Consider the following 16,210-nt stretch of genomic DNA (forward strand, 5'->3'; position numbering starts at 1 on the left):
ATTAAATTAAGATTGTAAGCCTACTGTCTAATTTTTCTGATTGTGATTCTGTAGAATAAAAACCATCCTAGTTTGGTACATCTACGTCACACGCGACAAAGAGAAAATATAGCGCGATGTTTGTTTAGTTGTGCTAAGCTGGATGCGAAATAACTCCACAGGCGTGCACTGCTGTTTTGTATTAATATTGTCACGCAAATGAATGTCGAAATGAGCTGGCAACGCCGAGGCTCAAATATCATAATATTCAACGCTCTCCGCAGAACTGCGTGAGAAATCGTTCGGTCAACATCCATAAGGATATTGCTTCCGTTATTTTAAGCGTTGCCAGTTGTTTTGTTCGCGAAAGATCGCCGGCGTTTTATCTGTTTGTTTGTTTTTTGGTATTAATTTGAAATTATTTGTGACTATTCATTTAAGATATTATTGTGTGTGTGTGTGTGTGTGTTTATATTGATAATATTGATATGACACCTAAAAAACTTTGGGTGGTTTTTGGACGGTTGTGTTTTACACAGCCAAAGCTGTGAAATTGTGAACAATATTATTCAGTTCATGAAAAGGGAGGCTGAAGAAGGGATTACCATTCCTTTAACAAATTACAGGTATGTACGGTAAATCAATAAGAACACACAATTCCAGTATTTTGAAAATTTTCAAGAAAAAGAAAAAACAAAAACCTGTTTAAAAAAAGAAGGGTTATAGGCTGAAATTGATTAAATTGATTTCAAATCGATTTTCACATAAAATAAGTCAAAAAGTTAAAAAAGACTTTTAACTTTTGTTTTATTTCATATTTTAATTTGGTGCATGAATTATACCATAAGGAAAACACACACTGAACTTTCATATTATATTTCTTATTTTATTTTATATTAGGTATAGGTATGTTATTTAGAGCAGGAACCCACTTTAAATAAAACAAAATTATTGTATCTATTAAATTATCTTTATAGGTACGAATTATTTAGAAAACAATTTTTTAGAAGAATTATACGATGTAGAATTCGTTTATTTACATGATACGTAGGGTGTCCCAAATCTATGTAATTATTATTATTAACTTTTCTACCGAAAGTAAAGGTAGATGGTTAAAATTTTATTCATTTTTTTTTGTCGAGAATTAAATTTAAAATGATTTGTCTACGAAATAATCATATTATATTTTTTAAATTCAATATAATATTTAGAAGGAAATTAATTTTAGGGATAGAGTATTGGCTGCTACTGGGGTATCAAAGAATACCTACCAGAGAATTTGCAAGGAATCTAAGAAAAATGATTTGCAAGGACTAGGTACCTCTTTTCAAAGCCCAGAAAAAAGAAAAAAATATGAAGAAATGGAAATTGGATTCTTTCACACCTCACCAGATTAAAACTATTAGAGAAATAATCTACAATTTTTACATGATGGAAAAAAAATTACCGACATTAAAGGGTAAGCATTAAAATTGAAAAATTGTCTCTGGTACCTTAGCCACCTTTTTTCTCCATGTCAGAGTTTATGAACTATATTCTCTAAAATATATTCACCCTGTAGATTGCATAGAATTTTTGTCTATTAAAATATCTTCTGAAATAAGCTCTAATTTTATTTTAGGTATTAGACAAAAGATCCTCGATCGAGGTTTATTATCAGAAGACGTCGCTGAATTAAGCATAAGCACCTTAGGCCGACTTTTGAAAAAAATTGGATTTAAATGGCAAAAAATGCAAGATAAACGAAAAGTTTTATGCGAATCCTATGACATACGCGCTACGCGTATAAAATTCTTAAAAAAAAATATTGAGTATCGTAAACAGGGCCGCAACATCGTCTACACTGACGAAACCTATATACATAGCAGCCATGTAAAGGACAAAGGGTGGTATGATAGCGATAAAAATCTGAAAAAACCAATTTCCAAAGGACAATGCCTGATAATAGTGCACGCTGGAGGCGAAAAAGATTTTGTTCAAAATTTATTACTTATTATTAAATCTGGTAATATGGTTTACTTAATCTATTTAAGAATATATTTTTAAAGTACATATATTTTTATTTTAGGAACGAAAACTGGCGACTATCACAACGAAATGAATTCAAAAAATTTTATGACATGGGTTGAGAGACAACTATTACCAAACTTACCCGAGAAGTCTGTTTTAGTTGTAGATAATACATCGTACCATAACGTGCCTATAAAAAAAATATTACGACGGCTACTAGGAAATGATTAATTGGTTGGAAACAAACGGTATTCTAGCAGACCCAAAATTAACCAAACCAGAGTTATACAAAATAATTTCTGAAAATAAATTTCGTTTTCCCATAAAATATAGGTTAGATGAGCTTTTAGAAAAAGATGGTTATTGTGTGCTCCGTTTACCTCCGTACCATCCCGAACTAAACCCCATTGAAAAAATATAGGCTTTGGTAAAAAATTGGGTTGCAGCGCGGAATACCACGTTTAGATTGCCTGATACTGAGGCGCTGGCCGACAAAAATTTGAGGAGGTGACAGAACAAGAGTGGTTCAATATTTGCCAACATGTAAGAAAGTATGAGAATGAACTCATAGAAAAAGAACACCTTTTAGATGAAGCAGTGAAACATTTAGTGTTCACTGTTAATACAGCCTCATCTGAGGAGAGTGAAGAGGGTTGGGATGACAATGAGACGGCATCAGAGGATGAACTAGGATGTTCAATCCTTGAATCGGACAGCTCTGAACAGAATGACGATGTGGTGTAAATATGTAATATTTTAGTAAATATTTCACTAAACTTTTTCCTACTTATGTAGATACTTTGTAAACTTGTTTATTTTTGTAAATATTTCACCTCGTATTTCACTAAACTTTTTTGTACTTATGTACCTACTTTGTAAATTGTAAATACAAATGCAAATGCAAAATTTAAGAAATTATTAGAATCCGCCTGAATATTATAAAAATATAACAATTAAATCTCACCATTTTATAAAATCCATATTTATAAAATCAACTATACCACTGGAACACCCCGAATAAAACCCGTTCTCTCTCTTTTACCGCTTGATATGCGAAATACGTCTCGCTGCAGCGCTGACGTAGGCTGTGACGTAGGTGTACCAAACTAGATTGATTCGTACTCTACTGGCACTTAATCAAAAGGAAAAACAAAGTTTGCAAAAACTTCAAAATTTAGGCCTTAAATTTTCTTACAATGGGGAAAAATTTGATCATGTGTCGCCCCTATTTGAAGCATCCAAGTGGTTGAATCTAGAAGAAGGATATTTGGTACATCTGTCAACCCTTACTTATCAAATTGTTTTGTCCCAAAGTCCAAGATATCTTTTTGATAAAGTTACCACTCACACTGCAACACATGGTCGACATATACGTAATTGTGATAGCTTTGTGATTCCAAGACCCATAAAACTGAAAAGTTTAAAAGTTCTTTTAGCTACAATGCTGTAAAGTCATTTAATATCCTTCCTAATGAACTTAAAACCTTGACCTCACTATCCAACTTTAAGCGCAATATTCGTAAATGCTCCCTGCTCTTTAGATCAGTTTGATCATGATTACAATGTTCTGATGTTAAACACATGATGTAGCTACTTTTCGATAAGCTTTTACTGAAACTCTACATGTAAATATTAATATCTTAGACGCTCATGAATGTTTTATAGTTTTTAAGTTAGTAAATTTAGATAGCACTTATGAAAATTGAAATGTAGGCGTTAGTTAATAATTACGCAGGATGGTTCTCTCTGTCTGCTAGATCTAATTATTTAACTGTATAATTGAAATAAAAAGACATTTATTGTTATTGTTATTTGTTTAGTACCATAAAAAAAGAAATTTTAGCCTCTATCACCAAATATTTATGGATATGTATATACATACAAGTAATTTTAGGTATTTAGTATTAAGACTGGTTCCATGTCCCATTATCTCATTTTGTCGCGATGTAAATATATTTTAAACAGTGGCGTACTTAAATGTAATGTAAAAGTTTTGTATTCACACTCAAACATTTATTTTATTTCATTTTAGTTTTTGTAAGTATTCACTGAATTGAGTTCGTGAATTATTACTAAAATTTATATGGTTACATTTACATAATTAGTTAGGTAATACAATGTCCGAAAAAAATGTAAATAAAATACATGTATCGAAGATAGACCGGCAAAAGATGAATTGTTTGGATTCTCATGTGATTATTGTCAATTGAGTTATTGTAAAAAATTTGTAACTTAAAATTACGGACAAAAACTACTAAAAAAGAAAATGCTGATATACACAAAAATAATTGAGAAGCTTCGTAAAAGAAAAATATTTTTGGAAGAAGTTAAAAGAAGAGGATAGAAGATTGAAAACTATTAATAAAGAAACAGAACAAAAATATAACAGTAAACTAAATAAACTTGAAAACAATGAAAAAATACTAAAGGAAATAAATCTACAAAGCGAGCAGTTTATCAAATATGAAGAGGAAATTGACGCCTATGAATTTACACAGGAAGACATGAATGGAGGAATTAAAACCCTAGAAGACGATATAAAAAAAGGCGGCAAAGAACTAAAACAGCTTCAAGATCTTATAATAACGATCAAGATACTCCAAGGATCGCTGATCTACCAGTAAATTTAAAGGATTAAAAAAGGTATGCTGGTAAAATTTTAATATTGACAGACGAATATGGGCGCCACCTTGACGGATTATTTAGAGTAAAATACCCAAATTTAAAACGTCAAGCTATTATTAAACCCGAAGCATGTTTTTTCTTTATTATAGAAGATATAAGTGCTCTCACAGAAGGTTTTACTCTGAATAATTGTTGTGATTATGGCTGGCTCGAATGATTTTAAAACAGGACAACTGTCTTATTTTTGTAAAATTCAATATTATACATACACAAAAACACCTCTTTTTCACACTTTCACTATAGATTTAACTAATTTGGAAAATACAGGCTGCGACAGAGGAATAGGGTGTTTTTGAAATAATCATAGAATCATTAGTTTTTGCTTTAGGGAAGATTAATTGGTAGACTAACATACACAAAGACATAGCATTTGATAATAGTGATGGATTTTCAGTTGTGGAAAACAATATCAGGCATAGCAGCAGTGACTGTTTCCATCGACGCATTTTTGACGGCGTTCGCGGAAACTAGCCTCGACTTTTTGCAACAATTATTCCAATTATTACTGATCACCACAATTGAAATTTTGCACAACAGTAAATATTCAAGAGACCCAAAAATCTTGCAAGGTAGACGAAGAAATATTTATATATAAACTACCTACTGAAACAGCGTAATTTTAATTATATTCAGGCTAATATGAATGAAAAGTATGAATTTATTAGTATCATAATAAATGCATTAAATATAGCTCCGTTGAGACCAGTTAGACCTTATTCTAGATGTGAAATTTAGTGGCACGATGTTGTGAAAGTTGCTAGAGATAGAGATGCAAGATATAAGTTATATAAAAAAATTAAACTCCTGAAAATTTCAATTTTGAAGAAAAGAAAATAGTAGGTAAAATAATAGGGGATGAAAAGAGAAAAAAGAATTTATACCAAAAAATGAACAGGTGATGAATTTACAGGGAGTGGACATTAAATAAAATTTAATTAGATCTAGACATAACAACATTGCATATTTTGTAAACGAGGATCGTAATTTGGACCGTAGATTTTCTTATTTTAAATTAATTAATTATACACAACTTTTTTTTCAAACCAGAAATGTTGTTTAATATGGCGAATAAAACAAGTCCTGATGAAATTAACATGGACCTACTTATATACTCTCGAAAAATACTTTTGAGAACATTAAACAACCACTGCTTAATTTAAAAAGTTGTTCTCTTGAAACTGGTTAAATCCCTAAATTACTAAAATTATCAACAGTTATTCCGATACCAAAAGTAAATAAATTTTAGATTTATTAAATCAAAATTAAAACTTGGTTAAAAAAGTTTTAAGAAGTGCTATCATTAGCGAAACACGCGTCGAGAATAAAATAAAGAGTTTTGGTTAGTGGTAAAACTGTTTCATGATTTCAAGATTTTTTTTGTCAGTACTTTTTGGTTCAATAGCATATATGATCTAATCTAAAATTTTATGTTACTGTTAATTTGATATTTTATATATATTTATTGGCCTTTTTGGCATGGTCTTAAACTTGACTATATAGAATTTATGTTTTTAAAAAAATGAGGTTTTTTGCAGTATTACTCAACACTAGGGAGTCCAATTATCAATACCAAAGATTAATAAAAAATTTACACATGTAGTGAAACTGCAAAACCAAAGATAACAGATAAAAGTTGTGTAACATTGAAAAAATTCAGAAGCGATTTTTAAAATATCTTGTAGAACAATATAATATGTATCCATATATGGTGTCTTTTACAGAAGTATGTTTACTAATTTCAACATAGTATCATTAAGTCAAAGGAGACATGCTCAGACTGTTATTTTTATATATAATATAGTGAACGACGAAAAATATAGTAATCTGAATTTAATTAATAGAATAGATTTTAATTTCCCCAAGGTAGACCTACAAACACTTAGTTATTTAATATGAATTTGGCTAATCTATCACATCCAACTCTGTGATACAGATATTTTTAATATAAATGTTTTAACTCTTAAAGAAAAACTACTTAGTGTGGAATTAAATCAATTTTTTAATCCGCCGTTCTAGTTATTATTATACTCAATCTTATTTTGGTATGTAATGCCTTTAAGGACCTGTAACTTTTCCCTATAGTTTAATTTTATTGTTTTATTTAGTTTTTATTGTTTCTTTTTTATTAGGTTAGTTTGGTTTTGTTTAGTTAGTTGGTAGGCAGTCCATGGTTGTAATTACATTATTAATGTGTTTCGATTGGAGTTTAAATAAATAAGGCAATTTTTCTTTCCCTTTACAGTTTTTGCTCAGGCACCAAACATCAATGTTATAAATCTATGAAAATTATATCATTTTATGCAAACTAGGTTCCACTATGGATTCTATCTCAACAAATTTAAAAATAGTTAATTGATATCTTACCGTTTCATCCACAACCATATGAATACCACTTCCACCTGCAGGATAAATAAAATGCTGCAAAGGAGTAGGTCTATAATCAGTATAAACCACATGGCAAGGTTGCTGATGTAGGTGAGCTACCCATTCCACAAATTGCCTTGCATTGGGAATAGTGGCAGACAGAAATACGAAATGTACATTATGTGGCAATAATATAAGTGTTTCCTCCCAGACAACACCTCTTTCTTTATCTCTCATGTAATGGATTTCATCAAATACTACCCATCCGACTTCTCTCATTATTTCTGAGCCTCTGTAAAGCATGTTCCTTAGAATCTAAAAACTGGTATTTAAATACATGATATTATTGGTCAAGATGAATATGGTACCTCAGTTGTCATTATAAGGCAAGATGCTGATGGGTTGATAGTAACATCTCCAGTAACCAAACCAACATCTTTAAATTCCTCTAAAAATTCTCGGTATTTCTGATTTGATAAAGCTTTGATTGGTGTTGTGTATATTACCCTCTGCTTATTTTTTAAGGATTTTGCAACGGCATATCTAAAAAACACTATTTGTTTGACATGGTATACACACTAAATTAGGAAAAAAATACTTACTCAGCTATAACAGTTTTTCCTGCTGATGTATGTGCAGATACCAAAACTGACTGATTATTATCCACACATAAAATTGACTCGTTTTGAAAGGGATCTAGGGTAAATGGATAGACTTTTGCTGGTTCGCCCTCCCGGGGTTGTAAAGGAGCATATTTTTGGCCCGGAGGACATGCCACCTCATGTGTACAAGATCCAAGAGTGTCTATACTGTGAACCACTATTCTGTTTTTCAATTCTTCAAAACTAAAATATTATTATTTTTAATAAGTTGTTATGTATGATGTAACATTAACAATTGTAAGTTATTGAAAACATTTTTGGTTTGTTTGTTGTGACCTAAATATTACTCCGAAAATATATTACGTAATTTAAATGTAGGACAGAAAAAAGATCAATTAGGAAATATCAGTTAGGATAGAATGCAGAGTGTACAGTTTACTTTGTGAAGTGTAACTTTTTTTTACAATGTTTTAGGGCATTTTTTTAAATTCCTAAAGATATAAAGTGAGCAATCTGGCCATATTGCTATGAAGTATGACATTTACTGTAATACTATCTACTAAAACCAGAAAGTAGTCATAGATTAAATGTAAAAAATACCTAAAAAACTATTTATTTTTGACTAAAACCTTTGTAATTTTCTTTCTTTCTATTCTATTTTTAAAGACTAAGACTTTTTTTATATTTACTATGGTTGGAACTTAATAAAATAAATAAATATTTTTAGAGAAAAGTTGCCCTTACTTGACAATATTTTACCAGAAATAATATCAACCTCCGACTATGTAATGGTTCTGGGGGATTTAAATGTTAATTTTTTTAACACCAGTAATCCAATATTCGATATTTTTGATGTTTTTGGTTTTACTCAGACCATTGATGAGGCTACAAGGGTCACTGACAGAGTATCAACATTGCTAGATCCTATATTTTTTAGCGATGCAGATGCTGTTGAGGATGTTGGTACAGTTTCTGCTACCGGTATAAGCGACCATAAGTTGGCATTTTGTAATATATGCGTACCAAATTTAAAAAGTCTCATATCATTTCAGATCATATCATTTCATGGTTACAAAAATTTTAATGAAAATCTTTTTAATACAGAGTTTTTACAAATACCTTGGGATAACATATATTACATGCCAAATATAGAGGACAAAGTCCTGTTTCTGTCACAGAACCTAACAAAATTATTTGACAAACATGTACCGATAAAAACCGTCCGCGTAAATAAACCGCCAGACTCCACTTGACTCTATTACTTGACACTTTTTATCATAAAACTTAGCCCTCCTGCTACCCTAACTCATCTGACAAAGTCAAAGTCAAAATATGCTTTATTTGCTAAGTTTACAAACTTGTGCTAAAAGCTTCCTAATCCTAGAATTTATATTACTAGTAGTTATTTGGTTATACAGGATAAAAACAGGATACAGAATCGATTTTGATTGTACATAGAAGCCTATTTTATATAATCAAAGAAAAAACTAAAAAAGAAAAGAAAAGGCAAGAACCAACATAAAACAAGAATAATAAAAAAATCTGATAAACAGATTTATAGTTAATTTTAAATATTAAAATGAGTCGTTAAAATACTCTTCAATGCTGTAGTAAGCTGTAGTAATGTTTAGTTCCCTCCTAAACTTTTTAAGGTCTGTAACAGTCCTAATCAAAAAAGGAACATGATTAAATATTTTTTTACAACTAATAAATATAGGAGAGTTTCTTGTAAGTGAGGAGGTGAGAATTGGAAGAGATAAGTTGTTTACTCGACAAGTAAACAACTTGATTTTTTCTGAATAGTAAAAATGATGTTAAGGAGTCCCTTGGAGCACAAACCCCAAAATGGCAACCCATACCGGATATGAGAGTCTATTAAGGCGAAATAAACTGAACAAACAACCTCCCCAACTCGTGTCTGGCAACCCTGACTGCAAAACATCATCCCCACCCTTCTCGCGCGTAGGCGTGTATGTACCACATTCCATATATACCAGTATTCAGTTTAATGATGTTAGCCAAACAGTCAGTCCGGGACCCTCAAAGAGGGCAAAATATGGGGATGCCAATTATGAGGAGACTTTGCTTAAATGAGCCGAGGAAGAGGATCCTGGTAGCGACTTCGATACTGATGACGGTTATATACCATCGGATCACGATACGGACTCGGAAATTGAAATTGATGAAGGACAGGATAGCGAACAGGAAAACGAAATTGAAGTTTCAGAACCATTTCCCGGTGGTAATTACTATTATGACAAGAATAATTTTAAATGGTCGAAAGATTCTTCAGTTCCTAAAAACACGCGAACTTTGCAACATAACATTGTGGTCAAATGTCAACGTCTTAAAAGGACTAATATGTATAGGGCAGATCCTAAGCAGATCTGGAATCTTTTATTTACGGAGTCAATTTTACATGTTGTTCTTGAATCGACTAGTGCTAGATTGTTAAAAGTGCGCCAGAAATACAAGAATTCGGCATGTAACTGCGATATTCGTGATTTGAATCTAGTGGAACTAAAAGCATTTCTGGGATTGCTTATTCATTCATCCATTTTTAAATCCAACCATGAACGTATACGATCTATTTTCTAATTTTTAGAAGCGTGATGAATTCCAATCGATTTGCAATACTTCTATATTGTTTAAGATTGGTTTGGCTATTGTTTGGCTACCGTTTCTGAAGTTTTTAATAACTATCTTAAATTGTCAAGAAGCTTATACTGTAGGGACATGTGTTTGTATTGATGAAATGTTCGTTTCCTTTCGCGGCAGATGCCAGTTCAAAATGTTTATGCCAGCAAAACCCTGCAAATATGACCTAAAAATTATGTGTTTGACGGATGCGAGAACACAATACCTTTTAAACGCCTATATGTATGCAGGAAAAGATTCTGACGGTTATTTATTGAGCGAGGGGGAACGAAAATTTTCCAAACCTACTCAGGCGGTAGCAACCCTTGCCAAGCCAATTTATATTACCAATACCAATTTATATTACCAATAGGAACATCACGGCAGATAATTGGTTTTCTTCCATTGAAGTAGTAAAGTTTTTAAGATCCAAAAATCTAACCTATGTGGGTATGTGGGTACACTAAAAAAAAAATAAAGGTGAGATTCCGCCTTCATTCTTGCCAAATAATAAAAAAGAGGTTGGTTCTAGTCTCTATGGCTTTACTAGTGATACAACCTTATTATCTTTTGTCCCCAAAAAAAATAGAGCTGTATTAATGATCTCTGTGCACCATAACCAAAATACTGATGATGACACAGGGAAACCGGAAATTATTTCTTTCTATAACGTGACTAAAGGGGCAGTAGATGGTTTAGACCAAAAATGTAGTGTCTACTCTTCAAGTCGCAGAACTACTAGATGGCCAATGGCAATTTTTTTTAGATTATTAGATGTAGCTTCTGTCAACTCATATGTCTTTTATCAGTCATATCGGGTTAATCCTCAAATAGATCTATATGATTTTGGTGAACCACTAGCAAGACTTTCGGTGACTCCCCATATGAAAATGTGTATATTGGGCGAGAAATTAAAATGACCATTAAACGAATTCTCGGATTGGATGACATAGAACAGAGTCCTGAGACCATAGAAGGGGAAAATATAAAGACGAGGACGACTTGCCGAAAATGTCCCTCAAAAAAGGAATGAAAAACATTTCATGTCTGTATAATGTGTAAGGCTCCAATATGCATGGAACGTACAAGGAGAGTTTGCAAAGAATGTTCAATATTACAAAAGTCTCGAAAGTTTACCTGTTGCAGAAAATTATGTATCAAACATTTTTCATTTAATATTAGTGTTTTTTTATTTATAAGAGTTTATATTTACTATTTTTTTTATTAAAGTCGTTTTTCAGTTTTCATTTTTTTTATATAAACATAAATATAAGATTTTGTTAGATAGGACAAAATTACTAGAATAAATGCATGTTCAAGAGTATGTTTTTTTTTCATTTAGATATTTTCAAAACTGAATTAAATTTAAGTAAGAATGATAAAAGAACTAATCTTTACAGTAAAAAAATTCAAATTTTTTTTTGTCCAGATCTTAGATCTCAATAGGACAACCAGTCAAATTGACCGGTAGTCTGTCGTTATGTTCCACAAACAGGGTCTCTGTGGTTAAGGGTTAAGAAATACCAGTTCAAAAGTTCTTAGGTCTGAGTAAAACTATTTGCTCTAAAACTTATTTGCTTAATTTACAAAATACTTAGTAGAATACTTCCATTATTGTGAATTATGTAAACTTTTCAGTTTTTTTTTGTTTAGAATAGGAATGGTTAAGTGTAAGAGCAGCCTAAGGCTAAACTTCGCCATATGTATCCTTTAACATTTATGTACATTTAATGAAAGACGATTTATTATTATTATTATTAATTCCTTTAAAATATGCCACAAAAAAGGTCTACTCTAGTCTATTTGATGATCAAAACTCGTTGCTATTGATAATTACATTGTCAAACTTTTGACATACAAACTCGCAGTTGCCAAATTGTGTATATTTTCTATAATAAACATAATTATTAGGCTAAAGCTCAACATAAGTAAGAACCAAGCACATCTAAAAAGCATATCCTATATAAAAAGAGAAAACACAGAAAACATCTAAATCTATCTGCCAAAATGATAGCTTAGATTTATGTACTTTATTTAAATTACAGAAATGGTATGATCAATTCTCCTAATCTCCTTGCACTAGTTAATTTTCATGTACCTGTTAGGAGAAATAGATGAGGTAACATTTGGAACACAATTTCATAGAACTAATTATGGTTTTAATAGGCCTCTTGATTGAATGTGTAGACTGACCAATGATCTACCCAAGGAAATTGATATCTTTCATATGCCTTTTTAGCAACTTAGGTCACAAATAAAAAGATTGATAATTTAAGTACATATATCTTTTTGTTTTTTTTGCTGAAGCAGGTAGTACACTTGAAGATTGTTGTTGTCAAAAAATAGCTTGTGTTTTAATTTTAATTTATACTTCTATTGTACTATACCTAAAGGTTAATTATAACTCTTCTAATGTATTTGTAAAATACTAAGATCTCTATTTATTATTATTTTATATTTAAATTTTGTAAATGGGAATTATGTCACTAGACTTTAATTTAATTATAATAGTGAACGGGTTTCACTATTTGTACACAAGCTAATACCCAGCTCTGAAAAATTCATACCCTTCTGCAAAGGTTGGTAGCCTCCATATTTGCTAACATTTTGAGATTCTATACATATGAACAAATATATAAATGGCGAGCAACATTGTAACTTCAAAAAATGTATCCAAGCCCAGCACACAGGCCCTCCCTGTGCCTTTGCTTAACTTCATCTAAAGCAACCCTAGTCCAAAACACTAAAAAAATTCATATGGAACAAATAACAAATTCTTTAATCAAAGAACATGTATGGCAACACTGTCATCTCACAGCGTTATGTCAAACGTCAAAAAAAAAGAAGGAAGATGGAAGGAAATTTTGTTTTTGTTATTTATATGTAAAATAGATTTTCATATAAATAACGTAATTTCCGTATTATTTTTAATTTGGACCAAAACATAAAATGATAGCTACCCAATTAGCTGCTGACTATATTTTGTTTTCAAATATTCAATCACAATGCAAAACACTAACTGATCAATGTTATAGATCATATATTTCAACCATAAATCAGGTCATCCAATCTGACTTAAAACAATTTTGGAATCATATTAACTCATTAAAAAATCATGGCATTCCAAATGCTATGAATTTTAACGGCATGTCAGCTGAATCAAGCAAAGACATAGCAACCTTATTTGCTAACCACTTCTCTAGGGTCTATCACTCTAATGAGAGAGATCTAGGCAACTTTAATTTTACAGTAAATAATTCTGTTGACATCCCATTTATTCAGTTTAAACTTGGTGAGGTATTTGACTCTGTAAATGGCCTTAAGGATAAACTAAGTTATCGACCTGATATATATATATATATATATATATATATATAATATATATTATATATATATATATATATATATAATATATATATATATAATATATATATATATATAATATATATATATATATATATATAATATATATATATATATCACTCTAATGAGAGAGATCTAGGCAACTTTAATTTTACAGTAAATAATTCTGTTGACATCCCATTTATTCAGTTTAAACTTGGTGAGGTATTTGACTCTGTAAATGGCCTTAAGGATAAACTAAGTTATCGACCTGATATATATATATATATATATATATATATATATATATATAATATATATATATATAATATATATATATATAATATATATATATATATATATATATATATATAATATATATATATATATATATATATTATATATATATATATATATATATATATATAATATATATATATATAATATATATATATATAATATATATATATATATATATATATATATAATATATATATATATATATATATATATATATATATATATATTCCTACGTATTGCCTCAAAAGATGTGTTTTCAGATTAACAAAACCTTTGCATACCCTTTTTAATTTGTCACTTAGATGACAAACTTTTCCTGACAAATGGTGTGATAGCTTTATAACCCCTGTTTACAAGAATGGTGACATAAAAGATAGTGTAATAAGAGATAACATAAAAAAATTATAGACCTGTGCTGTCTGCTATTCCTAAACCCTTGGAGTTAATACTTAACAAACACCTTACTTGGCATTGCGGAAATCTCCTGGTCAATAAGCAACAGGGGTTTAGACAGGGTAAATCTACCTCTACAAATCTAACATTGTATCATAACTACATTGTTAAGGTTTTTAAGGATGGATGGATGGTGGACTTCATCTATAGGATTACAGATTTCTCCAAGAGACTCTGTCATTCACTCCTTGCTTATTTTTAAATTAAAATGTTATGGTTTTCCTGAGTGGCTTCTCAGGAAATTAGGGGTATAATTAATCCCATTAGGGGTTCACTCTCAATTCTAATTTTGGTAACATCAGAGGTCCCACAGGGTTCCCTCTGTTATGTGGGTCCTCTACTTTTTAACTTATTTATTAATGATATTCATGGAATTATAAAATACTGTCTATTTTTATTATGTGCTGATGATATGAAACTATGTGTGTAAGTGGTCACTCTAATTGCTTGCATCTCAATAAAGATACATGTTTTGTTATCTCCTTTACTAAATTAAAAACCGTTATTGCTTTTGACTATCATATTAATACAACAGTTCTTTCGAGGGTGACAGAAATTAGGGATTTGAGTGTACTGTTTGACAACTCTGACATTTATTCCCCACATTAATAATCTATAATGGACATTAGCTTCAGGCTAAATTTAATTTCACTTGAGAATTATAGGACCAGATGTGATTTACTTTTTTTCTATAAACTTCTTAATGGTAGTATTAATTGTCCTGAATTATTAAGACTTGTAAATTTTAGATGCAATACCAGATATCTTAGAGAGATGCCACTATTTTTAAAAAAGCAACATTATACGAATTATCATAAATATTCTCCTATAATAGGTTTCACATGCTGGGAAAAAAGTTTAATTGTCATTATGATTTAATTGATAAGGGTCTTTTTGGGTTTAAGAGAGGATTGACTGAGCTTACTGAAAATTGATAGGGTCAAGTGGAGTAATTGTAAAAACGGGGTAAATGTAAAAGGCGTGTTTGTCAAATAGCCGCGGGCTTTAAAATGTAGATGGTGCTTCTGCAGCAATGTTTTAACCTTGGGCTATAATAATGTACATGATCAGGTTGCATTTGTATTTCGTGGGATGAGGTTTTAACGCACGTGTTTTTGAAATGTGTCGAAGTCGTTTTATAAACGTTGAATGTTTTTGTAAAAATTTTGAGTGTGTATTGATTAATACTTATTCTAAATATTTTTTAAAGGTAAGTTAGCCATCTTAGTATCTGACTAGCAACAATTGTGTCTTTTTGATAAAAGGGTTTTTGTATATTTTTGATAATTTACAATTACCCCAAAAAAATTTTTGTTATGGGGAAATTGTAAAAATAGATTCAGGGTATTTGTAAATAACTGTTTTTTTCTCAGAAAGGCCTCGCAAATATCCGAAGAAGCGCCAGGGACCTCAATATAGCAGAGAAGATCTAAGAAGAGCTGTGGAGGATGTTCTCAATAAAAACAAGACATATCAACAAGCTGAAAACTTTTACGGTGTTCCCAAATCCTGTATTTTTCATCGAATTAAAGGACGCAGTATCTCTGTAGATAAAATAGCTTCTGGGCGTCCATCAGTGTTGTCAAAAGAAGAAGAAGAAAAGTTGGTACAGTGTATTAAAGCTTGTGCTAGGATGGGATATCCCTGTGACAAAGAAGAAATTAAGAATATTGTGGCTCAATATGTCGAGATTTCTCAAATTAAAAATCCCTTTAAAGATGGTATACCCTGAGACGATTGGTACTACGGGTTTTTAAAACGGAATCCCTCAATTTCATTTAAAAAACCCCAACTACTAGAAAAATCAAGAAAAGACGCCAGTGACTCTGAAGTTGTTT

At 30.7% G+C, this 16,210-nt stretch overlaps 1 protein-coding gene across 1 annotated transcript in view; it reads right to left on the minus strand.

Annotated features, from left to right (window-relative positions):
- The window catches only part of LOC126741884 (exosome RNA helicase MTR4), an 81,632-nt gene that overhangs the window by 40,877 nt on the left and 24,545 nt on the right, over positions 1–16,210 (minus strand). The window contains exons 3-5 of the mRNA XM_050448345.1: positions 7,641–7,883; positions 7,407–7,581; positions 7,039–7,353 (exon numbers count right to left, since the gene is read on the minus strand). Coding sequence (XP_050304302.1) covers positions 7,039–7,353; positions 7,407–7,581; positions 7,641–7,883 — 733 coding nt within the window. The remainder of the gene's footprint in view (positions 1–7,038; positions 7,354–7,406; positions 7,582–7,640; positions 7,884–16,210) is intronic.

The sequence above is a fragment of the Anthonomus grandis genome, chromosome 11, assembly GCF_022605725.1.
Source record: "Anthonomus grandis grandis chromosome 11, icAntGran1.3, whole genome shotgun sequence".
Classification (NCBI taxonomy): domain Eukaryota; kingdom Metazoa; phylum Arthropoda; class Insecta; order Coleoptera; family Curculionidae; genus Anthonomus; species Anthonomus grandis.